We start from the raw sequence: 14,356 nt of genomic DNA, 5'->3' as shown, positions 1-14,356 counted from the left end.
GTTCTCATCGTCGTCATCAGAACCATCTCCCATCATCCTCCTCTCCAGCTCTGCCTTCTGTTTTCGGGTTCGCTCCCTCAGCTCTGTCACTGTTAGATCAGACTCCTCCTCCTCATCAAACTCTGGGCCCTGTGGAACGAGGAATGGGGAAAGGTGATGAAAACTATTAAGTACTTTATTAACTAATTCTGTCTCTCTGAAACAGCATGTACAGCAAATCATTTTAATAAATAATACACATCAAGTTTATATTAGGTCCAATGTCTGTCAGATGACATATTATTTTGTTAAATTATGATGAAGCATATGTTCAAACAAAAAACACAACCTCTCTAGGACTCAATATTTGTTTCTCTTGAACTTGTGTATACATTTTATCTTTGCGTATGCAGTAACATTTTTATAAGTTCGCTGCCTGTAGTTTAAGAACATCTGCAGGTAACACAAGTTAAAATGTAGTAAGCAGGGATGGATGGTTCCAATTAACCGTTATAATAAGCTGTTATAAAGCTGGACTTTTCCCCTCCTCTTCGAACCCCTTTGGAACACGTGTTACATATTTCAGTCATGTTGTCTTCCTCTGAAAGTCTAACAATACAAAAAAAAAGAAACGTCCCAAAGAAATAAAATTGCCCTAAATTACCAGCCCTGTTTAGCGGCTAGATTTCGGCGATATCTGCAGGTATATCGAATAACAGCCGATGATATACATTTCCCAATATCTGGTCAGTAATCACCGTGCATCCCTCTTCCTGCTCTGATGTGCACCGATGAAAACAGTCCTGTTCTCCTCAGTGTCCTCATCAGTCCAGTTACTGCTCATAAACCATCGTCAGTTACCTGCAGGATAAAAAGCCTCGTGCTCCCACCAAACTTCAAGACATGTCCCACACGCAGTCTGATGTAGGTCTTCGGCGGGATCTTGTTCTTGTTCACCACGGTGCCGTGCGTGCTGCCCAGGTCGTGGATGTAAAACCCCGCGTCCTCTCCGACAGACTGTCCCTCTCCAGCGTGTCCGCGGTACTGAATCACTGCGTGGTACCTGGAGATGGAGGGGTGCTCCAAGGAGACGTCGCACACAGGTAAACGTCCGACCACGAAATAGCTGCTCTGTGTGAGGGGCACCGTGTCCACTATGGTGCCGTTTTTAAGAATTTCCAGGGCATAGGGGGTATTTGGGGCTTTGCCGCCCCAGGGAGGCTCTGTGTACGGGATAGGGGGGAATTTACCAGCCGGGGGCCCTTTAGAAGGAAGCACCCTGGTGGGCTTAGCTTCTGGCTTGGCTTTGACAGGAGCCACATGCTTGACTTTGGCGTCCTTTGGGTCCTCTTCTTTGCCTTTTTCCGTGGTTTTGTTTTCATCTACAGGAACTGAAGAATTCTCTCTGATAGTGTCTGAGACTTCAGCTTTGTTGTTTTCTGTCACAGGTTTTGTTTCGGCTGCTGGTGCTTTGGACGGAGCAGCGACGTTGCTGCGCTTGCTGGTGAGTGACGGTGCGGCGAAAAGAGTCGGTTTCTTAAAAGTGTCCTCTGTTTGTGGTTCCGTGTTGTGTACGTCCTTGTTTTTAAGTTCACCTCCATTCTCAGCGGCCGAACACTCGTCCGTTTCCATCGCAGAATTCAATTCTTCATCAGTATTTTTGACACACAGGTCTGACGTTGGGGAGGTGGCCATGTTTATTGGGTGTGACTCTGAATTTCGTCCGGGTTTTCTAAGCCTCGATGAAAACTCACTCAAACAGTTAATAAAGAATATGAACCACAAATACAAGTATATGAAAACTGATTGAAACCGGACTACACGGCGTGTTTATAGATTTCATAACTGTGTCACACTCTAAATAAATGGTTTGTCTCGGAACTACTTTGTTCAGAAGGTGTTCGCCCGTTTTTTTTTGCGACACGGACGAGAAAGCGTGTTTCCTGTGCAACTTCCTTCGGAGATGTTTCAATTATCAACAGACGTTTCACCTAACTCTGTATAATGTGAGTCACAGTCGAATTATTATTATACAGATAATTTGAGTAGCCTAACATGCATGCTGTGTACCTTGCAGTCTTACTTGTTGCTGAGTCGTTGCTTTCCACGAGTTCTTTTCTTATGCGCTCTCCCTTGCGCGCTCCTGCAGCGTACCAAACATCATTCAGACATCTGACATCATGACTTCATAGCTTACACAAATCATTGATATTTACCCCCCAAATCGAGGGGTTAATTCATTAATTCATTAATCACAGCGAGTTCTGTTTTTTAAAAAAACTTTTTTAACCATTCAAATCGCATCACTTGCTATTCCCACAGGCTAAAGGCAGTGTGATCCGATTATAATGTCTACTATTTTCTTTAAAACATGGTACTTGTTAGTCAGATGTGTGCCGATATGATCACAAGACACGTACGACGTTGTAACAGGTGCTCTGGCGTTGTAAGGGTTGTGCATGTTTGTCACTGTGCATTTGGTCATTAACAAATAAATGGCGTAGTTTTCATCAGCACTCACAGCTTAGTTGCCACTCTGTATCAACAAAAAAATCGCCCTTTTTAAACTATTTTGAACATGTAAATAGAGTTTTCTTTTTAATTCGATGTTGTTTATACCCACTTCATCCTTGATTATGATGGTCACTCCAGCCTCCTCTCCACTTTTCCAGTTTTTCAGATCCCTCATCATGATGCGTTACTGGGGTGAGATCCCTGGACCTGCAGGCGCCCCTCCCAGCCGCAGCTCCTTTGACTTGCTCCAGCGTGAGTTTCGCTCAGTGGAAATGCAGGACCCTCCCCTGCACCAGCCCTCAGCCCAGCGTCCGAGGCCCACCACAATGCTGGACATCCCCTCAGAGCCTTGCAGCCTAACCATTCACACAGTGCAGCTGTGTCAGCATACCCGCCGCCTCCGTGGTCTCCTGGCAGCAGCCCAAGCGCAGGCTCAGGGTCAAAGCTCTGCATCCTCCGAGGGTGGCAGCAGGCTGGAGGAGGCTGATACCAGCCTGCCTCTGCGTCCTCCCACCCCACCTGTCATGCCAGATGACCTGCTACCTGTGGACAGCAAAGCCCCGCGGCAGCCCTTCCAGCTCCGCCACAGTGACCCCGAAAGTGACTTTTATAAGTAAGTTAATCTCACCTGAGCCAAGATACTGCACTCCTTTCTTTGATTTGAATATTTTACACAGCCACTAAAGCATCTCAATTTCAAATTTTAACGTTTAGGTATTGAATATGAATCAAATAAAGCAACCGGTCAACATTTCTCTTCTTTCATCTCCTGTGTCGTAAGGGGTAAAGGCGAGCCTGTTACAGAGCTGAGTTGGCCCTCCTGCAGGCAGCTCCTTTATCAGTCAGTGGCCACCGTCTTGGCCCATGCTGGCTTTGAGTCAGCCCAGGAGAGTGTGCTGGAGACCCTGACTGATCTGGTACACGAGCATTACATGCGTGTCACCCGCCTGCTGCGAGTGGCGGTGGACCGGGAGGCTCGGCTCGGAGCCAGTCCCTTTCCAGACGTAGTGGAGCAAGTGTTCCATGAGGTGGGCATCGGCAGTGTGCTGGCCCTGCAGCGCTTCTGGCAAGTGCGGATCAAGGACTATCACAGCTACATGCTGCAGGTGAGGCTGGAGTGAGTCGTAACTGATCATAAGGTATCTGTCAACCATCCAAGATTTGGTCATGTATGTACACTTTGAGAAGGAATTTTATCTATATTGCCCATTTCTGTTTATTTAGAGAGCTCAACCAAACACTGAACACTCTCTTGTTCCAACTTCTCCAATGTGAGGATCTAATACTTTTCCTCAGACATTTTTTATTCTTGTTACTTGAAATTGAATATCTTTGGGTTCTGGCTGCACAAAATACAACGGAAGACAACGTTTCCGGCAGCATTTTGTAGCAGAGATACCCCACCTTGTTTGAAATAAAGAGCGCTCCAACGAAATTAAGAAAAAAAACAATGATTACATTTTTATGAAATAATATAATAATAATTAGGCTTATTGAATGTCAAGTGTGTAGGATTTAGTGGATTCCAGCAATGTGCTGCTAGTTTGGAACCACTTTAACACCCCTCGTCTCATCCTCCCTTATGGTGGCCACTACAAGTGCAAAAAAACTTGAAAGTCCCTCTCTACAGCTAGTGTTTGGTATGTTTATTCTGGGCTACTGTAGACACATGACAGTGCAACATAGCAGACTTCCTTGGAGAGGACATGCTCCCTCTGTAGATATGAAGGCTGATTCTAAGGTGGGGAAAATGCAGAGACTCTTAGTGTTAGCTGATTAAACTCCTCTAAAAAACCTAATTATGAACCTGTGTACACACTGCACCTCGAAGATTCAGGGGGAAAATAAGCATTGACACAACATTGTGCTGCAAAGGCGACATTCAGTACTTCATGTTTAAGGTGACTACGCTGATAATGAAACTGATTACACACATTAGTCCAATCATTTTACTAGTTCATGAAAATAATAAAACTTGGCTTCACTACCACAACAGTTAAACATTGTAGAAAGCATAACGAACTGTATACAAGTAATAACAATGGAGCGAATGGAAACCTGGAAGCAAGCTGCTTGGAAGCGAGAGCGAGACAGAAACTAAACCGTCTTTGGTGCCAACGTGACTTCTAAAGATATACAAATGATCAGCTTATCCTTTGTGTCTGTACCTGGGGAATCACAGACCACTGCTTTCACAATGTCTTGGATTATGGGCATGCTCTTTATCATCAAGCTGTCACCAGTTAAATGGGCCTAAAAAGATACTTCTCTTCCAGGTGAGTAAGGATCTGTCAGAGGAATATGAGCGACTAGTAAACCCAGAGAAGGCTCTGGAGGACTCCAAACCCCCAAGGATCAAGGAGGAGCCCATGAGTGACATCTCCTTCCCTGTTAGTGAGGAGCCCGAGGCTGACCTGGCCTCTGGGGACCAAGCTTTGCCCATGGGGGTCCTTGGGGCCCACGGCGAGAGGCTTGCTTCTGGCCTGGATGGTGACCATTCTCCTCACACCTCAGGTGAGACAAGCGTTTCTGTTCAGGGGATAATGATTAAACCCTCAGTGTTCAGCGTGCACCAGTGTGGAGAAATCAAAGGTACTGCTTCGAGTGCTTTACTATCAGGAAATCATTTGGTGTTCCAGTCGACAGGAAGCTTCCATCCTTCTCGATACAGAACCTACAGAATTAGATTACAGATTGGTCGACTAATCGACTAATTGACTAATCGACGCATATACAGGCATGGTTGGCTGTCAATTGTTAATTGTCTAAACGCAATGTTGAAGGGACCTGCCGTGTTTAAAAAAAAAACAAAAAACACTGACAGTGAGTGAGTGTCACGACTGCCTGTATCTGGCCCTTTAAATTAAAAGCCCTCCAGCCTTTTATACACAGGCCAGCCGCCAGTCATATAGATTTTGACTTAATTTTGACAAGACACGGCTCCAAATGTTTTTTGTGTTTTTTTTTCCTGCGACCAATCAACCAATGAAATTTTGGTCGGCTAATGAGTTTTTGGTTGACCAGTGCTTGGTCGACTATTTTGGGGCAGCCCTAGTATATTACAAAAAGAATGTTAATACGCTGAGTGTACTTGGTCCTCATTAAACATGATCTGTATCATTTTTATTGATACACTCTGCAGTTAATTTACAGACCGTAAAATGGAGTCTGAAGGTGCATTTGTAGTTGACGTTTTTTCTTGTACTTGCTGTAAATAACTGTGTGAGGTTTTGATAGTTCAGCACTGGATTTCTCCCACTGATAGGACTGTATTTGTACATGATGCAAGCTCGGGGGGGGAAGGTCAATTTCGTTTCATCACTGATTATAAGACTCTTTTTTTCACATCTGTTTACTGATTTTGAAGAGTGGTACAGAAATACAGCAGAACAAACAACAAATACAGAGGAGGAAATAACCCAGATTGAATTGTGGCAACACAAAAGATGTTAGAAAGAAAGAAAGTTAATACATAATTTATCACGGAAGTTACAACATCCCTGTACTCATTAACCTATGATATTTTTGTGCAGTTATTTTGTGTTTGACCGATAAACATTCACTTTAATTTCAGACTAATGACACGTTGCCAGGTTGTCCGTCTTTGCTTGACATAGAGGACACAATTTTTTCTAGAGGTAATACATTCCTGAGGCATCTCAGATTTCCAGAATTGTAGCAGCAGTCTTCCGGCTAGCAGTGTGGATAGAAAGTTTCCCACCTGTCCAAAAAAAAGAATAAAATGAAATGTATCCGTTGAAATTACAAGAATACAGGAGGTCCTCGATCTTTTGCACATTCACACAAACTGTGAAGTGTTTTTGAAAATTGTATGTAATGAAATAGGACAGAAGTAACCTGAGGCAAACCCAGATAGTTTGTTACACAGAGCCATCGAGGAGGCACCAGTAGAAACTGTTTGGAGAAGGGGGAGGGAAAAAAATCTGTGGCATGTGATTGGATGAACTGTCTGTCTTATCACTGTTTATCACAGGTTAACTTCATCCAGTGAGATGGAAGCTGCTTGTAAATCAAACCAGTTAGTCTGCAGAAGAGAAAAAACAACTCTTGATTGGAGAAAAAGTCTTTAGTGTTATTCTTTGATCTTCCTTTAATTAAAAATCTACTCTCCACATGTGATATAACTCAGATGAGATGAGAGACACTATCCAAAGCAGCATGATAAGGTTTTGCAAATACAGTGGGACACAAGCCCTTTAAATGGTTGTGGTGGAGAGTCACCTATGTTGAACTTTCTCTCTTCTTTACAAGGAGGGGGCGGGGCCAACAACTCGCCATTGTGGCCACAGGTCAAAATGGAGCCACAGGATGGCGAGGAAGGCCATGGAGCCGGCCATCATCACCACCACCACCATCACCACAGTGTCCTGGGTGGAGATGTGTTTGAGGAGGCTGAGCCCATGTCCACCATGAGCGAGTCCGGAGGAGCCATAGCACCCTCTCCTGGAGGCGCAGCGTCCGACGGTAGCTACGCCTCACATTCGCCCGACTCCTTGATGGGGAGCTCGCCTGTTTTTAACCAAAGACCCAAGAAACGAGCAAAGAAGATGTAAGGCCATATTTATGGACTCACAGCTGTTCCTTGCAGGGCTCATCTCCAGCTGTTGAGATCAGTGCCACTTGCATAAAGACTGAGACATTAATATCATGAACAAGCTGAACTGATGTGGAAAGGATGATTTTTGTAGTTTTTCATGTGTTTGTATGAGTGTAGTTTCTCTGCCAATAGCTGAAATTGTTGCCATTAAGCATATTAATGGGGTTTATCGTCAAAAGAATAAACAGCTTTTGAAGAATCAGTTGTTTTCATTTGAGCTGTTAAAAAACAGGAGGATCTCAATAAGCCAACTCAATTCAAGAACAGGAAAAACTAAGGTCCCAAAGCAAATAATTTAGTTGATCAGCTTAATAATTCAGCAGAATGGCTTGTTTTCCAAAGCTATTAAGTCTCTTTCACCTCACATACCAATTACAGCCTGTGCCATTCATTAAGATTAAAAGATGCTCCACTGCAAAGGAAAAAAAAAAAAGTATCTTCACGATGAATATGCTGTTGCTTATTATGATATATTTTCAACTCCTTGTTTCCCTTTTGCAGCACTTTACATGTGAACCGATGCAGTGGAACGATCCACTTGGAGAGACACACACGCACTTCACACACACCTGTCAACCTGAAGCTGCTCTGCTAAATTAGCATCTGTTTCAGTAATGAGGCAAAGCTGTGAATGCAACACCAGAGGCAATTATTGCTTGGTTGTGTGCATCATGAAGGCAACATCAATCCAGTCTTAATGGCAAATTAATTATGGCATGCATAATTTTGCATGCAGAATGAGCAGGGCTGTTGGAATACACGCATTTTCTTTTGTCTAGGCCACTTTCATTTTCACAGTTAAGCAGGTAATTGTCTATGCCTATGAGGTCATATGTATTGATGAACAATTAACTGCATTGATAGAGTTATTATTGTCTATTGCACCGCATCTCAAAAGCGGTCTGATTTGCAGTGCTGTGTGACCCTGGGGGAGTCTGAGCAGCTGGAAAACAAAATCAGTATTCCAGACTCCGGACTGAAAAGACTCCCCTTGTTGATGCTAATAACTATAAGCAATCTCACCTGGATCTAACACAAGTCTGCAGTCACTGCATAAAGTAAATCCTGTGGCAGATAACAGGTCCTGAGCCGCTGAGAAAACAAAATTACACACATAACCATTTAAAACAAAAACTTTTCATTTTAAGGGGAAAAAAAATTAGAATTTTAGTTGAAAACTTAACTTAAAATTAATAAAATTATCAACAAAATTTGAATAACAGTTCTGACTGAGGTTAGCATGTAACCAGCCAGCTCCGACCTGTCCAGGTCTCAAGCTAGTAGTGTAGACTAACACTCCCCGATTCTGTGAACTCCCAGTTCCCAGACTGCTAGCTGCTCAGCCTACTAGCTTGATGGTTAGCAGCAATAAACTCTTTACTCTAGCGAAATGCTGCCCCCTATTTGTTTTGAGTCTTGAACTTGACAGGAGGTAATCTTCTTTTTTAAATATTGCACCGTTAACCCCTTGACACCCACCTGTTTTTGGTAATTTTCACCTATTTAGCTCACCCAAATGTTAAAGCTTATAACAGAACAACTACAAGTCCTAGATGGATGTATGATACTTCATTTGAAAGCTGAAAACCTACAGTTTCTGAGCATCAGCATGCACCATACACACAACTGGATAAAACAACTAACATACAATACAATATAAATCAACTGGAGGAATGAATTGCGGAGATTCGACCCTTTCTAACGATGTATAGTATGTCCGTAATGATGAAAGCTGGAGCGGGATACGTCACTGCACAGTGTAGACATACAGTCACTTATCTGAAATCGCCCACCGGCGGGCGGGTGGATGTCAACAGGTTTTTTAATGGCCAAACTGTTTAAACAGGTCATTTGTCATTTCCTTCAAAAAGGAACCTAATATGAGCATTTTCTGATCTGTGCATAAATCAAAAGTTTATAAAAAGAAAAGTCATAATTGACGACGTTCAAAGAGTGCTGTCAACAGATTTTACAGACGTGTCTTTTATAATAGCAGTCTGTGGGAGCAGTTTTGTGGCTACTGCGCAGAATTGTAAGTCTGAGCATCTCCTCCACATCCAGGTCTATAATACATTCATGGTATGTGTGTGCTTCATAACTGGTAATTAGCATGCACCAGAGGCAGTCATAGTACCCTGCATTGGGTTCTTCTTAGCTATCTTACACCACTGACTGGTGAACTCTTGGCAAGTATGTCTGCAGCCTGAAAAAATTAAAGTTTTTTTAACGGTGACTGTTGTGACCAGTGGGATTAAATGAGTTAACACACAGCCTTATTATGTTTGTGCTAGGGCAGTGTGACCCCTCAGTTTGTCAACAGCTGCTGAGTTGCCTTATGCTGGGGAGAAAAGGTGTAATTACAAAAATGTCAAGACGTTTTTTGAGCCGGGGTCTCTGAGTGGGCCAGAGCGCACTCTGAGCCAAAGAAAGGACCCGGCAAATGATTAATTACTCTCCTACGTGCAAAGTCATTAATTTAGCATGGAATTTAATCTCTCCAGCCAGGTTTTGGGGTTCATGAGCAGAGTGAGAATTTTTACACAATGAGCTCGGATGGTCCTTCAGGGCGCTCATTTGTCTGCTTTTGAACAAATCACATATAAAGTGGAGAGGAGACACTCAGCCGAAAGCAATGTCATCAGAGGAATCCTCTGAATTCTATTTATTATAATCACGTAAGAGATACTGTACATCTGCAGTGGAGACAAATAATGAATTATGAGACGAGATGATCGTATCAACAGAAAGATGAATTGCGAGACATATGGGATGTGACAGGTACAAAGGGCCCCATGCTATACATGTCACTCATACAGCCATCACCGCACCCCAGAGATGGGATAATTGATTACATGGTGTCAGAGACTGAATCTGTCAATGAATATTCTCTCTTGAGTAATCTCAGTAAAAATTTCAAGTCAAGCGAGAACTGATGAAGTCTCATCACCCGGGAAGTCATTCGTCATCCGTTTCATTTTTGGGTTGGAGAATGGCCAAAAGCAGAATTGAGAGTTACGAATGAAACCTAAACCACTGAGTAAACCACAGGACACGCTGCAGCTCACTGAAAAAATGAGGATCTATCAGTCAGCATCACTTCACATCACAGCCCAGTTGCAACCATAATCTGCAAATGACAGATAAGTTAAATGTGTTTAATTTCATAGGAATCATATCAATTTTTTTAAAATCTGATTTTTTCATTCATTAATTATTCATTCATCATATTCATCGGGGGATAGTGGTGCCATGACACTTCCTGCTTTTTTGAAGCCACGTCTGTGACGACAAAATAAGGTGTTTTCCTAACACTACACAACTTGTTCTTTCATGCCTAAAACAAACCGAAAGAAATGTTAAGTTTCAACATATATGTGGTTTGGTGGAACATACAATGCCAACACATATAATGGTGATTGCATTGCACATGATGAATGCCGAAAAAGTGCAACACTATTGGGGGAAATAAGTGCAAATCTGAGGCACTTTTAATCTGCTTGAGAGTTTCTTTTCATACTGTAGTACTTTATGATTCAACTCAGCTACATTTCATAGGGACATAAAGTTACTTTTTTTTTTTTTTTTTTTCCATGTTTTTGACAGATGTAGCAACTTTTCACTTTTGGATTAACTGTTCAAACTCAAATGTTCAAAGGTAAAACTGTATTTTCTACGGTGGCCCTGAGAGCTCACAGCACTGCAACTTAACAAAACATAAAAAGACAAAACACTGATCTGAGGACTCCTTCTTCTTCCTCTGTGTAAGACAATATTTTGTTCATAGTGTGCACAGTAGGGTCCACTGGAGTTATAAGATGATAAACTGAAAGCAAAGCAGACGAAACGCACAAATCTTCTTAATGCATATCATATTATGTTCAGGTCATACAGCCCACGGTGAAGAAAGTCATTGTTTGAATAGGCCAATGCAGCCAGTGATGAGGGGTCACTGTTGTTCCAAAGGTTACACAGTCAAAATACAAAGGCTAACTCCCTGAGATATAACTGAGCACCACACCAAACCACTGAATGCTCTATTTGAGCTTCTCAGAGAGGATTTGTCCCTTAAAAACACACCAAATGCAAATCAAAGTATTTCGATATGCAGTCCAGTATATTCATGTGTCATTGCCCCAAGTTAAACCTTCTATACGGGCTTTGAAGTGCTGCAGGGACTGGCAGTTGAACCTGTAACCTACATACCTCAAAGCATTTTATTAGAGCTCAGCAGGGAGGCAATGGTAGTCAGTGTGTGACACCCGGGGCCAAATTATCCATTTCCATGTAGCCCGCTGCAGTGTGTGTTCATAGCATAACTCCCATCTTTGTAGAATATAGCAATCTGTTTTACTGGAAACAATACTGGCCTTTTGAAATGATTAGTCTGTTTTAGTGGCAGTTCATCAATCCTCCATTGGAGGGCAGTCTTGTGCTATACACAAACTGAAGCTGGACGATGGCTTCCTCCCCAGATTTAGGATTTAGCATTCTCCAAGTTACCACAGAGACCTGGGCACTCCCAAGCCTTTAGAGCAAGCAATAGTTTTATGGCAGCAGATTGCTGTAGAGTAGTGAAGAAGAGATTTTACCAAATGAATACATTTCCTCAGCACATGGCAGTAATTAGCTGCCACATGCCCATGTCCCTGAATGTTAGGACTGGGGATGTATCTAAGAAACAAAACCTGTAATGTCATACCAAACCAATGAGCATATGCTGATATGTTCCTCATCAAGATATGAATATTTCTGCAGAGCTGTCATATTTCAGGATTTTCCCCACGGTGTCAATCCACTGCTATTCAGGCGTTGCCAGCCTGTTGTTCAGATAGGTGCCTTCTCACATTTGGCGTTGCAGCACCAGAGTAACCAATTAGGGGGATTGTGCACGCACATGGCTGGCAGCAAATCAGTCAATCAAACACCAATTTCTCATTCCATTCTACCACGACTGAAATGGCTGCAAGTAATGTATTTACATCAGGCACAGGAAGCACTTTAGATGATGCCACTGATATCATAAAGTAGCCTTAGATCCCTCCCCGCACAGTCTACTGTACAGTGCAATCTTTTAGTGTTCGTATTCATTAAATAAGCCCAAATCTGGACACGCCTCACAATGGATTTGTTATGGCTAAGATGGCTGAACTATTGCTGTCGGCTTTTGCATTTATCTTCATTCAAAAAGACAAAGATTGTTTTTGTTCTTTTTTCAGCATTTTCCAAAGTGACATGACTTTGACTGTGTTATGACTCTGAGAAGGGGTGCAATTTTTGACGCAAATTGCAGCAATCAGACACTAATGGTTTTAAAGTACCTAAATTGCCTCCGTGAGCTGTGTGTCACACGCACTGCTGCTGCTGTAACTGCTGCCTGCGTTGATAAGCGGGCCAAGTCAGAGCACCAGCATGCACCTGTCACTTTCACCTCACTCAGTATCTGAGTACGCCTGTCCTTCCGTGCCCCTCCCCGTACCTCTTCCATGCCCCCCAGGGGAGGCTTGCTTCGCTGTTTTAAAAACCACTGGAGTCCACATGAAATTAGCTGTCAACACAACAACGTAGTGACTGGCCAGTACATCGTCATAAGAAAAAAATTTTGTTAGGCATCCACCTCTAGTGGGTCAGGTAATTATTAGGGCAGCAAAGGAGGAAGTCAGGTGATGCACCATAATGAGCAACAAAATCAGCGCAGGGAGAAGGACGTTAGGATGCACAAATGGTTAAAAAAAAAACCCATAGGACTTACACCCAGGACTCTGCTGTTCTTGTTCCATGTGAAACCAAAAGTCAATGGTGAAAAACGAAGGTATGTATCTGTAACTAATGTTACAGATACATGATGTAAGTTAAGTTGCATACTAGACGTATTGATAAGTAATATAACGGAAACCTTTGCTAAGGCCGGTGGTAGCTATGGGCAGGGGTGCACCCAGCCCACCCAAACTGTGCATCTTATCCACCCAACAGAAGTTATGAAAAAGAAAAATCAGCCAATGGAAAAATAGCACTGAATATACCATTTCTCACTCATGATTGGGTGGGCAGCTTACAGCTCAACTTGCCCAATGTCCACATCCTTTTTTCATCACATTCAGGTACAAACACATGGAGAACTGAGGCAGAATGAAAATGAATGTTTATTTATTTTTTTATTTTTTTTAGAGTAAAACAAAATCTGTCTTAGCCTGACTCAAATCATAACAGGGTAACAGCAAACTTGGAAAAGCTGCTTCATTATCTTCAAGTAAAAGAATATTACTTTAGTAAAATGTATCATCTGGATTGAACCTATAGTCCAAATAGTTCATACACAAACACAGCCATAAAATGGCCTGAGGATACATTGGTAGGATCTTAAATCTTGTCTCTGAAAATCCTCCTGTCCTAACAGCTGTCATTTTACCAGATTCTTGTGCCATCTGGCTATCTTTTGGTCGCTAGTCAGCTTCTCTAACCTCTGGGCTACCAACCCTTCAAGTCTCGCGTCTGTAATTTCTACCAGCACACCCTAATCCCCCTTATCCACTGGTCAAAAATCCCTCCACTTAGATCGGTCTTTTGTGTGCAGTGGGAATGAGTAAACTCTGAATTTACACCCGGGTCAATTGACTCTGCAATAGACATGGGTATTTATCACCTCGGCCCGGCTCGTTTTGCATAAGATGAACATAGGCTATGTCTGCCATGCTGTTTTGGGAATGCTGGTAAATGTCATTTAGGGAATCATTGACAGTCGACCTACTCATTTGTTTAGGTATGTGAATGCAAGGCAAATAAATGACTGCTATATAATGCCACAGTGTACTTGCACTGTATTAGCCTGACATGCTGGAATGTTGTTGTCAAGTGTTTTTTTTTTTTTTTGAGCCGTGTACTATATCCTCAAACCACAACTGTCCAGGAACTGAAAACCAAGAATCACTGGGTCATTTCACCTTCTGCCTCATGGCCCGTTCTTGGAAAGCAGATGTGTAAAGTCTGACACACTGTCATAAGCCTGCATCGGTTTGTCACACCGCGGTTGTGAAGCTGTGACACTTTGATAAGTCCTCAGTGTCAGCTTGTTGATACCAAGTATATGACACCATTCCATCCCCGTCTGTTATTTGTTGGCACATTCTCCAAAACTGTCAAAACACTTTCGAGGTGTGTGCTGCAGCGACTGACAGGAGGACGCTGAAGCTTGGAGTGGAGGTGCTCAGTTTTTGGATTCATGTGACACCATTCACTCATGATGCTTAT

General features: G+C 42.7%; 1 protein-coding gene across 2 annotated transcripts; it reads left to right on the top strand.

The window, feature by feature from the left end:
- The first annotated feature begins 904 nt into the window (after positions 1-904).
- supt7l (SPT7 like, STAGA complex subunit gamma) lies at positions 905-7,310 on the top strand. Of its 2 annotated transcripts, XM_037071080.1 has the most exons (6): positions 905-1,082; positions 1,428-1,483; positions 2,652-3,106; positions 3,275-3,599; positions 4,770-5,007; positions 6,766-7,310. In XM_037071080.1, the coding sequence occupies exons 1-6, from the start codon at positions 1,049-1,051 to the stop codon at positions 7,065-7,067; spliced, it is 1,410 nt and encodes a 469-aa protein (XP_036926975.1). In that variant the 5' UTR covers positions 905-1,048; the 3' UTR covers positions 7,068-7,310. The 2 variants fall into 2 exon arrangements, with proteins under 2 accessions (XP_036926975.1, XP_036926974.1); XM_037071079.1 differs by lacking the exons at positions 905-1,082; positions 1,428-1,483 and adding an exon at positions 1,829-1,985.
- The last annotated feature ends 7,046 nt before the right edge of the window (positions 7,311-14,356 follow it).

The sequence above is a fragment of the Acanthopagrus latus genome, chromosome 16, assembly GCF_904848185.1.
Source record: "Acanthopagrus latus isolate v.2019 chromosome 16, fAcaLat1.1, whole genome shotgun sequence".
NCBI lineage: Eukaryota > Metazoa > Chordata > Actinopteri > Spariformes > Sparidae > Acanthopagrus > Acanthopagrus latus.
The sequence above is the reverse complement of the archived record's forward strand: the minus strand, read 5'-3'. Positions and strand labels throughout refer to the sequence as shown.

Bases quoted from the DNA above. Each gene is read 5' to 3' on its own strand.
- supt7l (XM_037071079.1), top strand. From the start codon at position 1,845: ATGGTTTGTCTCGGAACTACTTTGTTCAGAAGGTGTTCGCCCGTTTTT. The intron at 3,107-3,274 runs GTAAGTTAATCT...CTGTGTCGTAAG, and splicing joins CCCGAAAGTGACTTTTATAA to GGGTAAAGGCGAGCCTGTTA. The intron at 5,008-6,765 runs GTGAGACAAGCG...CTTCTTTACAAG, and splicing joins CCATTCTCCTCACACCTCAG to GAGGGGGCGGGGCCAACAAC.